The sequence below is a fragment of the Copadichromis virginalis genome, linkage group LG13 (assembly GCF_057382275.1).
Source record: "Copadichromis virginalis isolate Kocher_CV1m ecotype Utaka linkage group LG13, C_Virginalis_male_GT1.1, whole genome shotgun sequence".
In the NCBI taxonomy this organism is placed as follows: Eukaryota; Metazoa; Chordata; class Actinopteri; order Cichliformes; family Cichlidae; genus Copadichromis; species Copadichromis virginalis.
The window spans coordinates 27,251,437-27,271,896 of record NC_140630.1 but is presented as its reverse complement, the minus strand read 5'-3'; the positions used below and the strand labels follow the sequence as shown (position 1 = coordinate 27,271,896).

Here is a 20,460-nt window from a genome sequence, read left to right as displayed (position 1 = left end):
CAAACTCCTCTCGGGAGTTTCTGTGAGTTTGCAAGTTCTGAGTTTAGTTTGTTCTTCAAATTGAAAGCCTTCAGTTACGCTTGAAAAAGCAAAAGAAGTGTCCGACATAAAAATCTGCCCTGCTACACTACGCATCAGAGCAGCAGTCTCAACTCAAACTGCTGGTGTAATTAGCAGGGGGTCACATTGCAGACAAGCCAGCAATGTTTAGCCCAAGAAAAGAAAGACTGAGCCTTCCATTACACCATGAATTCTTAACGTGATGACCACTTGGCCTCCGTCCTGGAAACCCAAGTAGAGGATTGTTTTCTCACAGGAAGAACTTTCATTATAGCCTCCAGCCTCTGAGCTCCATGCCAGCCAATGTTATAAAGGCAATTTAGAGGCTCTGGGAGCTTGCTGGGGGAAAAAAAAGAAAAAAAAAAGATGTCCTCTCATTCATATTTCTGACTTACCTGCACGCAGGGGCCGTGGCACCCCCCCAACAAAGATGGTCTTGCGGGGATCCAGAGGCTGGGAGCCATCCATGACAAAGTCACTGTCGCTCAGGTTCCAGGGACGGATCTGGACCTTTGTGTAAAAGAAAAATGAAATGTTCCCGCTTAGAAGTCATTGTGTGGTAAGCTGGTTGTGCATTTGGTTTTAACTAGATAGCAGTGTGGTATCAATCAATTATGTTAACTATACATTAGTTTAATCCAGAGTAAATTAGAAAGATAGTAGCCCACAATCTTCTACAAATCAATGGTCCACAGACATTGTCTGAACAACACACCACACAGTTTATCTCAATACAAGTAAACTATATCTACATATATCTCCATCTCTCTCTCTCATATATATGTAGATGTAGATGTATAGATGGATAGATGGATAGATATATATCTCTATCTTAATGTTACACAACTTATATGATTTCCATATAGAATGTACACAACTTAATGTTAGAAGCCTTAGAGTCTGTGCTAAAATAAGAAGGTTAACCAGCTAAACTTAAACACATAAACATGCTGGAATTGGCACTGAGAGCCAGACAGCATGCTAATTTTAGCAGTTGGCTCAAAGCACTACTGTTAACCTCACAGGCCACTAGCATGGCACTTGAATTTTTTTTTGGTGATCAACTGGACCCAGCACCAAATTTGGATTCAGGAGACAAACACCCTCTCTACTTTTAAGGTTGTGCTGAAATTTTATAAATATTAAAAAAAAAAGAAAAAAAAAAGAAAAAAGAGGGCTGCATCAGGTGACCCTGAACATTCCCTTAGTTATTTATTCTTTTCACTCTCTGAATTTGAATAAAAGACAGTGTGTCTTTTATTCTGTAAAGGGAGTTTTTCCTTGCCACTGTCACCAAGAGCTTTCTAACAGGGTCTAAGGCATCATTTGATTGTTCAGGCTTTTTGTATATTTTAGAGTCTTTACCTTACAATATAAAGCACCGTTACACACTTGTTCTTGTGATTTGGCACTATATGAATAAAACAGAATCAACTTTTTTTTTAAGAACCGTGGGCATACTGTCTGGGCAATTTAAATAAGTGAACTCTCATTAATTCAAGAAAACACATGTACCCCAAGAAAATATGGAGGGAAATGTGGTAGCCATGTCAAAGTATGTTGCACCATTTCAAGAACTTTGTCTTAAACTTACTGGTTTGTCTTTGATTGTGGGACTGGATACACACAGGTAGAGTTTTCCATCTTCCTCAATGCAGGCATCAATCAGGGCCTGAACAGAAGATTCTTCCTGGAAAAGCAGGAAGGCATAGCCTAAAAAGGAAAAACAAAAACAGGGATTTTACAGGAAGAGAGAAAAAAAGAGTTTCCACAGAAACTACATTTCCTGTGTTTAATAGTCACAACCTTGTGACCATGACACTTTAAAGTCTGTCTTCAAGGCAAGAATTCATGGATATCAGACTTTATTTTTTAAATACAGTGTCACAATCCCATGACTAAGCCCCACACTGTTTTCCTTTGAACTATTCATAGATTCAGACAAGCAGGGCTCCAAGTGCACAGATGACCTTGCAGCCTGTTCTTCCATACTCATCAGCCTTGCATTCATATACGAGTCATTCAGATGTTCCAGGCACCTTGCCGCCTGCACAGCCTCAGATTAAATGGCACGGAGTGCTTCACTCCTAAAGGAACCATGCAAAATTGATCAGCCTAACGCACTGCAGATCTTCCAGAGTCAGGTAGAGAGAGTTTGGTGATGTCTTTGAGAGGCAGAAAGAAAGAATGAGCAATTCAGACAGTCACTCTGTACTACTGAATTATTTAGCACGGAGAGCAGAGACCTCATCCAAGGTCAGAGCTATTAAGCCACTTCAGGCACCCAATTCAATAGGGTACATCCATCACGCGGTGCTACGGGGATAACGAGCAACAAAGATCTGATTTATAGGCTGAGCATCATGAGCGCCATATATTGAGAAAAGACAAAAAAATAAAACTTTTTTGACAGATGGATAATGAATACAGGATGCATGTCTGAAACTGATAAAGGTAAATATCCAGTGCAGCACATCAGTCAAAAAAAGGCAGGAGATAATGCCACACAGTCACCTCTGAATAACACTAACCTATTCATTTATTGCTCTATTTATGCCAGAAAGGACCCGGCAACACCTGTGGCACCCATGAGTCAGAGGATTACGAGCTGCTGTCTGAGGAGTTTGAGTGGGTTTCTACCGGAGGACACTCCGACTCCAGTCACTTCACCTATTGCGTATCTCTAAAGGCCATTTGTTCCAGTGAGAACCCAATTATCTTTGACATCGTATCACCCTAACAAATGCAAAACCCAGTGACACACACTGACATGGACAAATGCACGAGTGGCAATGCGACTTTGATGTTTTAACATTTCTGAGTAGAGTTGCCACAGTTTAGATAAGCAGAAACTGGAGGAGCAAAAAAAAAAAAAAAGGTCTGACTCAGCAGACCCCGTGGTGTGTAGATGCATCTGCGTGCATGTATTAGGGAAGGGGGGATAAAAGCAATGCAAGAAAGAAAACTGCCGCCAGTCTCAAAGGTAAGCTGAAAAAAAAAGCAGGTGCGTAAGCAGATGCGGGTTTGTCCTTAGGAGAAAGGGTTTTTGTCCGACTGCGACTGAACGTGAGGCATGTGCCCTGATGCATGTGACGCGTCTCGCCATCGCAGTGATGTGGCACTGCTCTCCCTCTAGCAGTGATGACTACTGCATCTTCCTGACATCGGCATCTACAGCAGCAGAAAACACTGCAGCAGATTTCCATGCAGTGTATGAAGCTTCAGGATTGTGATCTGATGACTCTGAAGAGCGAGAAAACTGCGACTGCGCAGAAAATACTGAAAAGAACCCAAAAGCAGCATTTTTGCAGAAGCCACCAAACACAAAACTGTGTTGGAACTTAAACTGGTCAGTAGATGGGAAGAAAAGTAGTCCTTCCCTGAACGCCACACTCAGGATCTGCAATACAGCATGTCTACCACTTTCGTGGTGAAAACCTGAGTGTGTTTAAGAATTCACCTCGTACTTTGTAGAGCTACCTTTTGAAGCAGTTAGACTTGCAAGGTTCTCCGGGCACGTCTCTTTCAGTTTAAAACATCTGGCAACTGGGATTTTCGCCGGTTCTCCAAGGTGAAACTGCTCCGGCTCTTTCAAGTCAGATGAGTCGTACTGGTGTAAAGCAGCATCTTCAAGTAATGCCACAGATTCTCAATTGCACTAAAGTTTGAGCTTTACCTTTAAACCACTCCAATGTGGGATTAGAGTTGTGTTTAAGGCCATTGTCCTGCTGATAACAGACACTCTTGGCCTTTCTGGCAGACTGAAACTGAAAAGTTATGCTTTATTGGGGATTTATGAATCAGTGGCTACAACGTAACATCAGACCCACCTGAAACCCTACGCTATGATCTACAGCTATTTGATGTGCACCTCCCCACACGAGTCTAAATCAGCTCTTAGTTTTGTCTGATCAGCAAACTTTTTTGGAAAATCTGCCACTTACCCTTTCCAACTCCAAATGTTTTTTACGTACTGGCAACCTTTCCATATAGATCCACTCCATGAAATGGACAGTTTAATGCTGATCTATGGACCGATACTCCCATCTCCACTGTGGAACTTTGCCACTATATCAGTATTACCTTTCGTATCCACGTTAAATCTCTGAGATATGGGTGAGATATTCTTTCCATGTTCTTTTAATAAAAGAGTCATTTGGCTCCGGTTTATACTACTAATCCACATGACCTCTGAAGTTAACTTGTTGGCATTGCATCTTATTTAGGGATTTACAAAGTAAATCAGATGAATCCATTAAGATTTATTTGTTCAATTCCAGGTTCATTTCACTTTGAAATTCATCACTAAATGATGGTAGGTGGGGGGGAGAGTTTTCCAAGACACCCCAGATGATTTTTTTTTCATTTCGTCTTCTGACAAATTCTTAAAAATGAGATATGTATTAACAGTATGTCAATTAGATAAATATCAGATTTTGCTAGCACAGCAGCAGTACACAACATTAAGTCTCTGTATGCATCTAAGCTTTATGCAAATAACCCCAGGGGACCTCACTAATTAAAGGGTTTTAGATGTTGGTTTTGCAGGCTAATAAGCTCAGCGGGGCTATGATGTGTTCCCCAACAACAAACTGTACCACTGTGAGCAAAACAATAATATCCACAATGCAAAACTAATTAAAATCAGCTGCTTGAAGCGACCAACTAATCTCTGTCTTTTTTGTAACTGGTCCTTACAGAGCTAACCCCCGTCCGCACCACACACAGGAAATGCACAATCAGACATGACATAAAGAGGATTTTTGTGCATCACCATCTTCCTGCACGTGCCTCATCATCACCCGACATAAGACCCCCTGTCTCTGGGTTGCAGGCTTACATAAAGAGGGTTTGTCATTGGGAGAAATCATGTGGCTTAGTGCTGACATTCCCCCTCGGAAGAGAGAGAAAAAAAAGGCAACTGCAGTCGTGCACAAGAGGGGGGGAGGCATGAAAAGGCAGAGCTAGCCAGCAGCTCATACAGTCTGAAGGAGGGAACAACGTGTTCCATGACCCAGGACAGAAGAGAGAGGCGGAGAGGGAGAAGGAGGAGGGGGAGAGGAGCAAGAGAGAGGTTTTTTTTTTTTAAAAGTGAGAAAAGGTAGGAAGAGAAGGGAGAGAGGGTGCATGAATGGCTGCCTTACAAACGGAGTTTTAAAATAGCAGAGGCGGCTGAGGCGAATGGGAAGCTCCTGCTTTAATGTGCCCGGTTAGGAAGTTGTAGAGTTGATGCAAAAGACCTAAAAGTGATGCAGTCATTTCTATTTGCTACACCCCACTTTGCACTGCAACCAATACGTGAACTCCTGTCACAGCATTACACCTGTCGGAGGGGAAAATCTCTCAGCAAACATCCCGTTAATACAAACAAAAAAAAACTTTATACAGTCCTAAACTAGACTTCCGTGGTTGGACAGCTTCACCAGAATAAGAGCCTCATAATTCTACATGTCACGATCAAAATAATACTTCAGCCAAGGCTGCTTGTTAAAGTGGCCTGCGCAGATTCTTCTGGCCACTCTGTCCCCCTCCAACGCTCAGACATCTGAATGGTGCTGAGGATTTCTCTTTTTCCATCATCCTTGCGCAGTGCAGAGGCTTATGCCGCGGGAGGAGAGCACAGATCTGCATTGGCTCGTGCCTGAGATTTATAGGGCTTTGCTGCTGAGCTCCGAGCACTGTCTAGCGAGCGGGCTGGGGGTGGGTGGGGGGTGAGAATATGTACACCAGCAGTATTTCTTTCCTCCTATAGAGCGCAGTTAACAGACAAACAAAAGGCCCCCTCTTGGACAAACCGATGACTTCACGCAGGACCGAGTCTTTCCAGCAAAGGAGGCCAGCTGATTGACTCATGTGGAGAGAAAGTGTCACGTCAGTGGCAACAGGATGACATTTTGTGGAGTAAAACAAAAGACGTGAGCTGCTAGTTTGACCTTTTTGGAAGATCAGGTGGGAAGACTGATAACAATTTCATGTCTGCACAGCTAATATGAATACACTAAAGTGCTGAGAAGTAGTTGGAACCTTTAGTAAAGTCACAACAGTCGTTGTTTTCAGCCGTCGATAGAAAACGAATGCCGACATCTCTCTTATTTTTAAAAGAACGGCTCCATAATGACTGCTCTCTGAACTAGTTTCTACTCGATCTGCTTTCGTATCTTTGAATTTGATAGCGTGAGCTTGGACTTTAAGCAGTGCGCCAACATCTTTCCACTGCTACATCAAAGTCATACAGTGCAATCCTATTCTGCCCATTATCTCATCAATTCAAAGTTATGTTGACTTTGCTGAAATCCAATCCGCAATGGCTAGATAAGCTGAGCGAGCGTGGTCACAGTGTGCACCTCTCTGGCTTTAATGGGGACATTTAAATCCAGAGCTTATCATTAATACTCTCACAAACAGTGCTCTTGTGCACATACTTCAAAGACCTGTATGAGATGCAAAGGATAGAAGATACTAAACCTCCATGTATGCTATATGTGCTGTGAGAGAGGAAAGGCTGCGACTCTGACACAAAATGTAACGAGACAGGCCGCTGACAGCAGGAGGAGGAGGAGAAGAATAAGTAGGGAGAGGAGGAGGAGGAGGGCTTGGCTGGATGGATGAAGGGGGACACAAACATCTGCTCTCCTAAAAACAAATACAGGCCCCTGAGGCTCTGAAGCAATTGCAGAGTAGTCGGCGGTAGAGCAGAGGAGCGGCGAAGTGAAGCGTCACTAATCATCTCAATTTGAGGAAGTCACTCACTGGATATAATCCCCACACGAGTGCGAGAAGATAAATCAAGCCCTGAGTATTGGCGTGCCTCTGCAGCACTTCTCTGCTGCCATTATTTCAGCATTTAGATAAAGAGGGGGATGTAGATGACATTCAAACAAGTCTGGCACAAGGTAACTACAGGATGCAGAGCAGTATGTTTGCAGTGCTCAGGCTATGCCATGCAAACAACAACCACCTTCCTCCTCCTCCTCCTCCCTGGTCACAGACAGAAATAGCTCCCTAACATTTGACGCTCATTGCCAACAATAGTGATGACAGTGTTTAGGCGACAGGAGAGGGTGTGAGCGGCAGCCCCGCACTGACCAGAGCTTACTGTTCACACCCCCTCCCACAAACATCAAATAGGGATGTTCCATTTAGTTCATAAAAGCAAAATACCAGTATCATATAAAGCTGTAAGAGCTTGCACGCTTAAGGGCATCAGAAACACAAACATCTACCTTTTATCTATTTAAAACTGTTATGTGGAACATCAGGCATGCAGCTAACTCAGTGCACCATTTGCGATGGTTTGGGGTCTTGTGTCTGGCCACCTGATAAATGCAAGTGTAACTGTTAAGGAAGGTATGTCTGTCTTTAAAGAACCAGATACTGCACTATAGTAACCAGTAGGTAAATGTGTCCTCTGGTACTGAGGATAGCATCCTAGAGATCAGTGTATAAATGATCTCCAGAATAAGGTGATAATTGAACAAACTAAAAAGGCCTCTTTAACATACCGTATTTTCTGCACTGTAAGGCGCACTTAAAATCCTTTATGATCAGCGTTGCTGCTTTACCATGTGTAATAATTACATTTAACATCCAGGCATCCATGAAAACAGAATTTATTAAATTTAACGGAGTTAGAAGTTAGCAGGAAGTTAGCTCGCTAGTTTCCACCTAAACATGATATAGCATGTTCTGACTGAGAGATTTCTGAAAAAATTAAAACATACGGCTCTGCTATCACTCCCAAAATAAATAAAGACAGAAAATTAAACAGCAGTGACGTTTGTAGGGTTACTGAAGTTGGGCTAGCTGGTATAGAGTGATGTGCTACGTGATCGCTAGCGACATAACATAAACAGTGAAGCTAGAGGATGAATGCTAATGTTTTTCGACGCGATAAAAGTTAGCGTGAGGGTTCCCGATGGTTAGGGACAAATGCAATCGCATGGCAGGATGCTGTAAACGGACCAAGCTTCAGTTACGAGAACAACTGAGATAATCCATCCACAATACGAGGTTAGTCATTAATATACTGCAACAACATGGGAATAGAGCAGCTGCAAGAGAATTCAACGTTAATGAATCAATGGTACGGAAGTGGAGGAAGCAAGTTTTGTTTCCCTTAATGCACCTTATAATCCGGTGCGCCTTATCGTCCAAAAAATACGGTGAGTCTTTGAATCCACTGTAACTACAACAATATTCCTTCTCCATAAAAGTGCCATGAGAATAACATGGCAGTCAAAGTAATTTCAAACTCTTTAAGCATTTTGGATCAGATTTGATTCTATACATGCAGTTCGTTTGTTTTTTTTTCTCTGGTGACCAAAGAAACTAAAAATTAAATTAAACTCTAAAATCAAAAACAGAGAGGCCAATAATAGACCCGTTACAGCATAGGAACAAAGAGCACAGCTAGTTCATGTTTGTCCTTACTCCAACCCTCTCCTTGCACCAAGAGAGTATTACCCAGCCCCTAAATTCAGTCTTGGCCACAATATGAGTCATCCCTGAACCAAAACGCTTTCATAACTGTAGTCACATACTCCCGGCAGTTAAATGTGAATCAAGGCGGAAAGTGACAGCCATCTTCCATTCGGTCAAGCTTGGAAGGACGTTTAACACGGGGAAAAAGGCAGATGACCTCTTGATGCCAATCCCACATTTGTAAATCATTCGTCGCACAGCGAGATGCACACACACACACATACACAAGTGTGTGTTCTTACTCTCACGCCCGGAGCTATTAGTGCTAAAATCTCTGTCACCAGGCATGTGTCCAAGCTCCCTCTGCCAGTTAATACAGAGAGTGTGATATAAACAGAATATTTTAGCGGTTTCTCTCTGAGTTTTGGGAGTGTGGTTTAAAATTAGAGCAAGAGATGAATTCCCTCTACTTACTGATGAATTCTACACAGATCCCCAGTCCTACATGTCTCCTCCCCTTACATGGCGGCATCCTAAGCTCATTCATTCCCCTAAAAGGATGCTGCATTTTTTCCCCCCGTGGTTTTGGATATTAGTAGACCCAAGCCTATTCAAAATAATCCTCCCAAGCTAAAAAAGAGAGGGGGATGTTGAAAAATGGGAGTGGGGGATAAATTGGCAGAGATTTTTGCAGGTCCTCCAGATGCAGTGTATTACCATCTGCCTATGGAATGTCAGTTATTTCCAGAGCGTCTTTAATAGCTTCCCTAATATGACACACTGTAGCTCCCAGGCCAGAGGGAGTGATGTAGAGGCTTTGAGGAGGGAGGAGCGACTCTGATCCGCTGCCAGAAAATGACACCCGAGAGCCTGTGCAGAAAGGCGAAAAACTTTCACACTCCTCAGGTGCTCACTCGAGCAAACACTTCTGGGGTTAAAACTCTTGGTGGCCAGTTATAGAGTCATTACACGCTGTATGTGTCTCTCTGTGCGATGCCTAAAGGTGGTTGCTAACATAAACAAACACCTCTGAGGTTGCCCAGCATGATCTGTGGATTCTGCGTAATACGAATCTTTGCAAAACTCCAAAATGGCGATGCACCTGAGGTGATATTTATTGGTCTACACTTTGATGTCTGATGGGAAAATAGAGATTATGGCATGAGAACCTACTATTACCTTTAGGGGGGAAGTAGGATTTGCTCTCAGCTTTGTGGGGCCAGTCTACCACCAGGTGCCCATAGCGACGGAAACTGTTGGTGATTTCATCTGCGAAAATAAAGAAAAGACAAGAAGGAAACATGAAATTGAAAGATTCTCTCATGGTTGTTCATGTAAAATGTATGTAAAGGAGTGTATGCAGAGCTGCTTTCTATTTTTTGCGCTATTCCTTCTGCAGTAGTCGCTACTGCATTAAACGGGAACAGAAGCCGAGCACATCCAGTGTGCACTGGAAACTCATGCATTTTTCATTCTGGTTAGGGCAAAGTATTGTGCAACAACTCAGTAGCACATATGCTTGTTCACTATATGGACACAGACGAAAGAAAAAAAAAAAAAAGACACAAAATGGATACATATAAGTAAATATCCCAAATTAATGACAGGTTGTTGTTAGGTCATAGATGTTAAAACATAGAAATCACCATCATTAAAAGAGAAACTTGGGACTAAGAGACTAAAAAAATGAAATCAAAATCAAAAGTAGATTAGCTCAAATATGATAAGGATTGCAGTGTCCCCCACCTCTTCCCTATAGAGCCAATCTGTAGCCGAACTGCAAAACATAACTAGTCGTTTTGTTGCAGTGATGCATGTGCACAACCGAGGCTGATGGTGACAAGGGTATCTAGGTTTTATTATGGTAAACATAAAGGTAAGTGCACCTGCTGTTTTTCTTGGTAAAAGCCCAAAGCCTTTAACCAAGATAGCTGCCAAGTGGTGAGACTCATGCTAAACCTGTTAAATGCTAGAGGCTAAACTAGCTTCACTAATGTTTAGCATTTGATCATGAAACAATATTTTCACTTCGACTTTGATAAATTGGTAAGATTCCTTTTCTTTTTTTTTCCTTTTTTCTAAAAAAAAAAAAAAAAAAAAGTGATTTATTGGGTCTAAATATACGGCAAATTTAATTCTGCATTTTTACTGAACAGGGGCTAAAATTCATACACTTAGCAGGTACTTTCTACGGGTCCATAAAATAATACATTGCGGGAAATGCATTCATTCATTTTCTCACAGGGAGCTTGATAGAAAGAGTGTGTGTACAATAAATATGATGATATGACTGGAAGCTAGTTAGCACAAAGACTAAAATCAAATGACAAATGTTAGCCTTGCTGAATTCATTGTCTTTCTAGTCTCTTTGCTAAACTAGTTTTACAAACTGCTGGCATTCGCTTAATATTTTCTGAGCACTTTATATGTTTTTATAAAAAACCAAAACAATAAGAGCATTTCTCGGTATGTGCTATGATTAGGGAATGGTTAAGTGTGACAGTGTCAAATTGTAGAAATTGTAAAAGTTTTAATAGTAGAAGTTCAAACTGGTGGTGTGTAAATTATAATCCTCAACAAGGAGTGTCAAATTGCCCTCAAGTACGACTCGCATATGCCAGTTTAACTTTCAGTGGCAAACAGCCAAAAACACAGTCTGCAGTTTATGAAACTTGGAAGTTTTAATATATCACAGAGTGGTGCTGACACACAAAGAAAAAAAAAAAAAAAAAAGAACCTGTCATTAAAGGATTGTGTTTCTATAAATGAAAAATAATTCTTCCTCTACCTTCGTCTATGTCAGGAGGGAGGCCTCCAACAAAGACCTTCCTGGAGTAGCGCTCCATCCTCTCTCCGTTCTGACCACGGGTTGGCGAGTTCAGGCCTGGAGTTAAGGAGGGATCACCATGGCCGTCGTCAAGAAAGCCATCTTCATAGGGAAAAAGACAGGAACGACCTGGGAGAAGAGGAAGAGAAGAAGGACACCAGGAAGACGGACGGGGGAAAACACAGGAAGATGGAAACGTAAGAGAGAGTGTTAAATACGAAAAAACAGAGGGAGGATGTGAGAGATGTGGTTTGTAGTAGCAGCAGCAATTTTAATATTGGAGATTACCACCATAATTCTGACTATAAGCTCTGTCTGCCGGGCAGTTTTCTTCCACCTCTTATTACGTCCACTCTGACTCTTATGTGATAAAGACGTTATATAAACATGCAGATTTATATCTGAACTATCAGAAATTCTGCAAAAGTCTCAGATTCTGCTGTAGTGTTACCTAAAAGGCTAATTGTAGCTTTTTGGAGAATTTAGGCAGACATATATGGACAACCATGCTAATGGTCTTCAACATCACCATATGGTTATAATGTCTGTGTGTCCACATACTTTTGGAAACAGTTTCCAAATCATGTTGTCACAATGTTATGCTAATCATTATTACAATCAGGTTTGCTAGCGTTCAGACACCACACTGCACGGCTGATAATGAGAATAGGTGGAGCTGGAACTGGTGCATTACTTTAGAGTATTGTTTTAAATTGTGGCATTCAGGAGAACCGTTCGCAGCGCATTATCAGACCTTTATTTGCGTCCATGTCTGTACTTAGGGAACAATTACAAAGCAATTTTATTCAGGCATGATTCACTGCATGTCACTGGCTTCACCATGCTAATGCTATAACCTATAATCCCCAAGCCCTGTGCTGCAGTGACCTTACAAATGTCACACAGTAGCTTTCCTTTTTACTCTAGAAGAAAGACAGAATTGGTTAAAATGCACATCAAATCAGAAATGAACCCTGCTGAAAGCACCCATCTTTGCCATCACGATGATTGGGTTACTTCTGAGTCAGCGTACTCTGTAAGGAAACCCTTAAAATCGATTTTGGAAGCACTTCAGCCAAACATGCTGGAAGATTGTTTGATTTGAATGATACCAAAGCAAAAACTGCTGATACTTTTCTTTTAAGATTTGAATGCATTTGCATACAACACCAATAATTTCACTACAGATCATATCGTAAATATTAAAGATGGAAATCTGACTCAGAATAGAGAGAGAAAAGAAAATTGTCGGATAGATTTTTTTTTTTCCTCTCACCATCAAGCAAAATAAGAGTCATACAGAGAGATTTGATGGACCCCTGCACCCCTTCCTAATTAAATGCACAACATGGAAAACACTGTGTTGAAATTAATATGATTTCATTCCATCACAGCACAGGTGAAAAGCAGATAGTGACACCACACTAAGACCCCCCTCAGCCTCGGAGAAAGAACACGGCCGACATGGCAAGCAGAACCCCCAGAGAAAATGCCACACGTTACCTCTTCTTCGGCCATAGCTCCGGGCTGCTTGTCAGCACAGTGGGGGAAGGGGAGAAACACAAGGAGAGACAGAGGGTTGGGGTAGGAACAAGGATAGGAAAGAGATATAGAGACATGGGTATTGTAAAAGAAGAAGGAAAAAAAAACTAGGAACATCTCTAAGGCAACAGTGAAACCACAGATGGCCACACCTAAGCTTCAGCAATGGGACGGGAGTGATTATTACAGCCTGGCACCAGCCTTCGGTAAACCTGCTGCACCTGCCTTTGCAACAGACAGATACTGCACGGCAGGCAGGGAAGGCGATAGGTGAGGTTTGGCTACGGAAATGACCAAGATACCCGACAGCATAATGCAACGCCCCAGAGCTGGCGATTGTAATCTTGGCTTAATAAACCCGCAGTGGCGTGAGTCCGTCCTAATCTTCTGTGAATATTCACAAATGAGGCCATAAAGTGGAGTGCATGCAGAACAGCAGGTAAAGCAGGTTAGTCATTATCATGGCCTTGGTAAAATATTAAAAGGTGTTCTTAGGTCTGGGCTTGCAGACCAGGTCCAAGTGGAAACTTCCCACAGGATAAGAAGAGTGTACGGACGAGGTCGGCAGCGTTGGGGTTCTGAAAAGGATGGCATGCAGACGGGAGCAGTGGAAAGCAGGCTGTGATGTCACAGCTCAATTGATCCAAATATACAGAGGCCAAAGTACAGCACTGTGATCAGCTAGATCCCCAGCTAGACACGTGCGCCAGCTTTTAAACTGACCTCAGTTATTGTTTTTTTACATTTTACTGCTCATTTTACTGCCATGAAATGATAAGCTGTAAAAATATAGATAATGGAGGATATTAACAGAATTTGCTCACGTTTAGCCTTTAACAAACTGAATTAAGAATAAATTCATTATTAGAGTCAGAAGGGAGGGGTATTCAGGATATGTTCACTCACTAATGTCAATCACAAATGGTCAGCCTGTGAGTGTTTTCAGTCTTTGATTTGACAGCCACCCGTCGTTCGTCACATAGAGTTTTAAAACACCAAGACTGTAACAAAATTGGCATCTTCTGTCCTACTTCTAACCATTTTAAAATTCTTTACTGATCAGAGGTCATGTGATAATGTCTCCATCAACCAAACCTATTAAATGTGGAACTAACTAACTAACTTTTAATGAAACAGTCGTTGTCTTTACGTGTGTTCTGTGGTTGAGTTTGTAGACATTTGTAGCATTTTCTATTATATGTTGTCAGACATTTGAAAATGTGAAAAAATTTTGGCATTGGTACAAATGCCACTTAACAGTGTTGCTTCTAAGTCTACAACCTGCTGTGTTTGATTTTCATTCACCATACAAGTCTGTAGTTTACATACTGGCCATACTGAAGATAAAGATGCTGAGACACAGTGACAATAAAGCTACCGAGTAGATCTAAGGGAGGAGAGCCACTGACTTATAATACTGTATCTGAGGCCAAAAATTAACTTTCATGCTTCATATGCTTCATAAGTTTTGAATGCAAGAAAAAAAATATCATTTCAGGACTTAATCTCTGAAAAGTTCCCACAAACAATTTAGCTTTCAATCTCGCTGTGATCCAAACTGAAGCCACAAAGCACAAAGTAGGCAAAATGCGGTGCAAATGCCAACAAACAGCAGGACACCCTCCTGCCCCTCTAAACTCATCAGTCACAAAGCAGACCTCAAAAACCAATATGGGCCTTTGCATTGTGAGAGCCCCATTATGCGACTTGCCCCTCTGGCTCCTCTCAGGGAGTATATATTGTCTCTGAGCCTCTTCTTCCTCGCTATGTTTTCATTAAGAAAAGATCTGGCTCACCAATCCAAAAAACCTGGGCAGTGTCTCTACAGCTTTGCCCTCTCACCGTCTGGCCTTGGCAGAAACAAAGTCACCTAGCAACCAGGGCAAAATGAAAAAAACGTTGTGCTGGGAAACCGTCAGATGCCTCTCTGAGAGAGAATACAGCCAAGGAGGGAGAGGAGGAAGGAGAAGAGTGAGGGGTTAAGAATACGTACAAACTTCAAAATGTGTGGTATCTGAGAGAGAGAGAGCAAATGCTTGACAGGAAACTCTTTGTTTCCTCTGGGCATGATGAGTTTGATGCGTCCTTCTCTACTCTGCTTCAAAAGCCTCAGAGACACTTCTGCTAAGCTGTCAAGTGAACAACACCAATAAATCCGGAAGGAGGACCTGCAGTCATCACTTTCCCATCTTTTGTTTTTCACTTCAAGTTCCAACGCCATCTGCAGAAAGCAGAACCCTTGCAGGTTTTTACAGCCTGAAGCCTCAAAGCTAATGGGATGAAATGAAGGAGAAACACAGAGTGAAACTCTCAAAGTTGAAACCAAAGCTTCCCCTGTCTACACCGATCACAGGCTGCGGAGTCAGCTGACAGACGAGGAAGATATGGACAGATCTGTGCTCGCCTGAGCGTTATCCCATGACACAACAGTTTAACATCAAACCGAGGCATGTTCTCCGAGAATAGAGATGATGAAAAGAAGAAAATGGGGAAGGAGCATCGGCGTTGTCAAGATGCGACAGTAAAAACTGCTTAGCTGAGAAATTTCCTTCTGCCTTTGCCCATTTCTGCACCCTGTAGGCTGACTGAAAATATCCAGAGAGGAAACCAAGGCTTCTCGGATTTGTTCTGATTACCAGTCATGAGAGAGATCCTGTATTTTTATTTTTTTTACTGAGGTTTGTACCCAAAAATGGAAAAAAAAAATAGATACTAATGATAATGATAAAGAAATATATCTTTAATAATCCAGGAAATCTCATCCCAGATCCCATCAAACAAAGACCATTTAGAAGGAAAGACCTCGGCTGAAAAATTCTGTGGTATTCAAGTAGCTGCATATGAGATAAAGAGTTGATTTTCCTCACTGTCTCATCTCCCGTCACTGTTGGGTCATCTGCCATCTGTTGGGACACTGAATCTAGCCTTTCGGGGTATTTTTGGATGTGTTTTGAGTGGTTAGTAAATAGCACTTCCTACAGTGTTAAAAGGTTTGTCTTAGGTTTATGGTGTCAGGGAATCCAGGGCTTCGTAGAGGGTGGGCAGGTGTACCCAGCTCATACTGTCAGTGGCCCCTGTGGCGAGGTCATATGTTTAACATGGAGGTATCAAACAGCGTGCCTCCCACTGTTGGTTATTTTTGAGCACAGAGGACAAAAAAAGCAATGGTGACATTTATCTTGAGCAATAATGATCAGCCCCTACAATGAAAATGTGACTTACTGTTCAATGACATTATGTGGTCCGCCCCAGGATGATGAAAGTTGAGGCCCATACGTCCTGCCAAAGAAAAAGAAAAAAGAAAAAAAAAAAGCACGCTTTTTACAAAGAAGGGAAAACGTGGAATTTTCTGATAAAAAGTCAGCCTGTCGACAGACATTCATTTTGATCTTCCACTGTACTGTGTGCAATGGGAAAATGCCAGCCAGGATGAGCATGACACAAACAGCAGACACATTTACACAACTTGGTAGAATGGCATAAAAGACAAACACAGACAACAGATGCGGGAAAACGAGGTTGAGACACACATCCTTTTGTTGTCACATATCTCATATGCACACATGCTCGAGCAAACAAAACCAGCTACAAGGCTAAGAATTCATCAAAGCTGCTATGGTTACAGTGTGCGCATGTTACAAGAACCATCTATCTTTGCTTTCTTGGAAGTAAGGTGTCTAAATGAAAGACTTCCTGGTTATCGTCCTTCTTGTACAAAAAACAAACGACAAAATGCACTACCTAAAGAACCTACCCATTTTAAATAATAAAATGTTACCTTACAGCCAATGTCATTCACAGTGACAGCCACAGAAACTCAAAAATATCAGCTCTATATTTTAGCAACAACTAAAGAAAAAGGGAAAAATAAAGCAACATATTCACAAACTTACATTTCACACATTAATATTAAGAAAATACCCTTTTGGTCCTTTATTGTTCACCTATGCAAAGTGTTATTTCAGTCACTTCAGCGACAATTTGCAAAGTGCTGGGGTTGGAGGGAACAACTATGTCCCTATAGGTTAAGTGAACTTCGACTTGCTTACACCATAGCCAGTCTCTTAAACGCTTCAAAATGTGCCCACAAAAGACAGATACTGGGGACAGCGAGGGGGGACTTTTCCTGGCTCGTGAAGAAGAGTGGAAGACGCAGATAGACCTGGTTGAAAACCAGAGAGGCAGGCTGGAGGGAAGGATAAGGGGGAGGCCACCCTGTAGCTTCACAGATGTGCATTTCCAAACTCCTCAAACCCAGTCAGAATCCAGCAGACATTAGGAGCTTGGAGACAAACAAAGCCAGTGCATTCACATTCAAGTGTCAGTAACCAATGATCATGAAGAGGTAAACACTAAAAAAAACTAGTATGTGTCCCTACAGTGGGGGGTGTTTTTGTTTTCCAACTCTTGACAAAGTTCATCCACTACGTTCTCTATCTCCCTACCCACAGTCAAGTCAGGCTGTCATCAAAGTTCAACAGCCCCAAGGGATAGCTGCACAGAATCATGTATCGGTAAACGTGTGGGTGGTCTATTTGTTAGTTCTTCGACCAAATTACAGGGTTTAAACCCAAATGTCTCGCTGACTAAAGTGTGCTTGAGAGGATCCAGTTCTACTTTCTAGCAGGCCGTGCACTTTAACCTAGTAATACTGCCAAGAAGATCAAAAAATACACACTAGATACTGGAGACTAGAGCGCGCGCACACACACACACAGAATACAGAAACAATAAAATGTTGCTGATTGGAGGGCAAATGTTGCAACAGGTCCTGAGGGCTCTTGCCTTTCTGCCGAGATTAGTCATTTTGGGTGACATGGGGGTACAGTTACCCTTCTGAAGCCTTAAAATAACTCTGGGCAGGTGCCATCTGTTTCCCCTAGGAGAAGAGTGGCAGGGCCAGAGGGGCCCCTGAGTTGCTGCTGCTGCCACTGCTGTTCTGGTGACATTTCCTCACAGAGAGCTATTCTCGATCCGTCTCTCCCAGCCGCTCGGGAGAGATCCACTACATTAGGCACGGCTCCAAAAGCACCTCCAATTCCCTCGCCTGACCTGATCCGCAAAATGGAAAATTACCTCACATCGACCACTTAGGTAGAAATGGATAAAGAGTGGGCTGTGGATAGATCATCAAAAAGCAAGTTGGCATCAATTTAGTATATGGCATCTCTGTCTAAGCAGAGCCATCGTGTTTAAAGTCGGTGAGAAACCTAGAAAATTTTGGTTAACAGTAAAGTAACAGCTATCATTGCTGAAACTACAAGAATCCTGTTCTGCAAGTTTTCACTAGAGTCCACGTGGCTCATCACCACATGTCTCACATGTCAACTGCTTTGCTAATGTTTTGCTTGTTCGTCTACCTTATAGCACATTTTTAACTGTGTGTAAGCGATATGTTTTTCCCCCAGTTGCCAAGACATTTACTTAGCAGGAGGGTGCCCCAAATCTACACTTCTTGCTGACTAATGCCAAAAAAATACAATTACCAGTACTAAAAAGGGAGTAAAACACTTTGGGGGAAAAGGGGAAAAAAATGCATTGACTTAACAGATGACTCAAAAGACGAGAGGAGTGGATGTTTTTCTTAGAAAACCTAGTCAGAGTTATTTTGTGTCTCTGTCAGAATAACCTACTTCTTCCCCTTCACACCAGCTCAAGCTGACACTAACAATCCACAAGATGATTGCAACAGGGTCAAAGTTCCTTTAACTATCACGCCATAATGTTCAAAAAGAAAATGGTGAGAACGTGTTTCTAGTGGTTAAACCCAGTGAGTCAAAACTGCTCCCCACTGTCATTAATGTCTCATAAAATTAATAGCCATAAAACCATGATATACCTTTCCAGCAATAACAGAGGATTTCCAGAATCCAGTTAACTATCATGCTCTACTTGTCTGAGGAATTAAAGCTTTCAACACCATTTCATAGTTTGTGAGATCTGGGCAAACCATGATTTTAATAAACTAAACAAGCCCAGGCTTGTTTTGTTGCCTAGGCAGGATTAGCTCAGTCATGCTTGCTGGAGTCATGAATTTTCCACCACAACAAAACATAACACTCTGACAGTGCAATTTATTGGAAGCAAGGTGTGATCTAACCTTTAACACAACCAATAAATACATCATCTTATCTCTATAGAGTCATCACTGTCTGTTTAAAGTACAGGGTTGTGCCTTTTAAGTTGAAATCATCTGGTGTGTTACGAAGGGTTGACAGTTTAAGGGGTCAGAACAAACAGTTGCCCAACAAAGCAAAGTCCTTTAACCTTGGGTTAATTTGGTTCAACCCCTACCTCCGAACCCAAACCAAAGGAAGATTCTCATACATGACGGTTTCATACCAGTGTGATATTAAGTAAGAACAAACTTTTATCTTTCCTGGGGTCCTTCAAAGTAAATTTTCCCCTTATATAGGAAACAAAGTCCAACATTTAGGCTCAACCTTTAGAGGCTTTCAAGAAAAGTAGGAGAAAGGGTGGGTGGGTCTCCTGCTTTTCTTCAGTTAAGTGAAGAAGTGCACAATTAGATTGTTAGTCATCTCATTTGTATTATGTTTCCACTTTGTGTTTTCCATTACACAGCCCACAAAGTCAAACAGCACTAGTGTTTGCTATCCCTCGATTACTTTCTCCACTTGACTAAGTCTTAAGTCAAGATTTCAACGAAATGGTGCCAAAATAATGAAGGACCAGCATTAGGGTTCAACGTTGATTCAGTGAAGTTAAAGTTGACACAGCGATGTTGACTGAACATCGTTCCAGTGATTGTTTACTATCCGGTTTATAATCAATCAACCATCATAACATAGACAGTACTAAAACACAAAACTGTCTATAAAACCTCAGTGGCAAACTGCTCGCAGTCTAAACTAGTTTTTTCTTTAGGACAAATGCTCAAGAAAACATTTCAAAATGTGCAAATTAGCTGATCATTTAAATAGTCTAAGAACATCCAAACATAGCAACACGTAACCCCACCTCCCACTCTCTGCAAAATCACAATTACCTGATAATATAGCTGGTAGTTTTTACGTTTCCAAAGCCCAGACTCATCAGGGGTGAAAATGGTGACACAGACTGGACCTTACTAACGTAGCCCAGGATCACCCTCCTCTCCCTATAACTAATGTAAGCGACTAACTACAGGGGTAGTGATTGATCTCCTGTCTCTTCTATTCCAAGCCAAACTACACATGTATAATAAGGGGGATCTGTTCAGGATATGGCAACAAAGAGTGCCGAAATGGACCCAGAACGTACATTGTATCGGCTATTCAATCGAGTTCAAACAAAACAAGAACACAAACACAAAAACTGACTAATCTTATCATTTTATCGGTATGCATGAACAACCTTATGGTCTATGCTCTTTACAGCTATTGCAACTGCAAGACTGGGCTTAGACACGATGCTTTAAATGCCTACAACAATGCAAAAGCAATTTTTTTAAATTAATTGTGGTATCGATAGCATTAGCCTTCCGAGGATGAAGAAAACCAAACTATTAGGGGCATCAGAGTTAACCTTAAGCAGTGAAATCACATTCACCCAGGACCTTATAGTTATTGGCAAAAATCGTAGCTGTAATGTAGCATAATCCCAGAGCTAGC

The 20,460-nt window shown here is 41.8% G+C and overlaps 1 protein-coding gene across 8 annotated transcripts in view; it reads right to left on the bottom strand.

The window, feature by feature from the left end:
* The window catches only part of cpeb3 (cytoplasmic polyadenylation element binding protein 3), a 41,428-nt gene that overhangs the window by 6,898 nt on the left and 14,070 nt on the right, over positions 1-20,460 (bottom strand). For 5 of the 8 annotated variants that reach the window (XM_085478336.1, XM_085478332.1, XM_085478331.1 and 2 more), the window contains 6 exons: positions 16,073-16,129; positions 12,812-12,835; positions 11,270-11,437; positions 9,661-9,750; positions 1,655-1,773; positions 456-570 (listed from right to left, as the gene is read on the bottom strand). In XM_085478336.1, coding sequence (XP_085334462.1) covers positions 456-570; positions 1,655-1,773; positions 9,661-9,750; positions 11,270-11,437; positions 12,812-12,835; positions 16,073-16,129 — 573 coding nt within the window. Of the gene's footprint in view, positions 1-455; positions 571-1,654; positions 1,774-9,660; positions 9,751-11,269; positions 11,438-12,811; positions 12,839-16,072; positions 16,130-20,460 lie in introns of all 8 variants that reach the window. The other 3 variants (XM_085478333.1, XM_085478335.1, XM_085478337.1) reach the window with 2 other exon arrangements.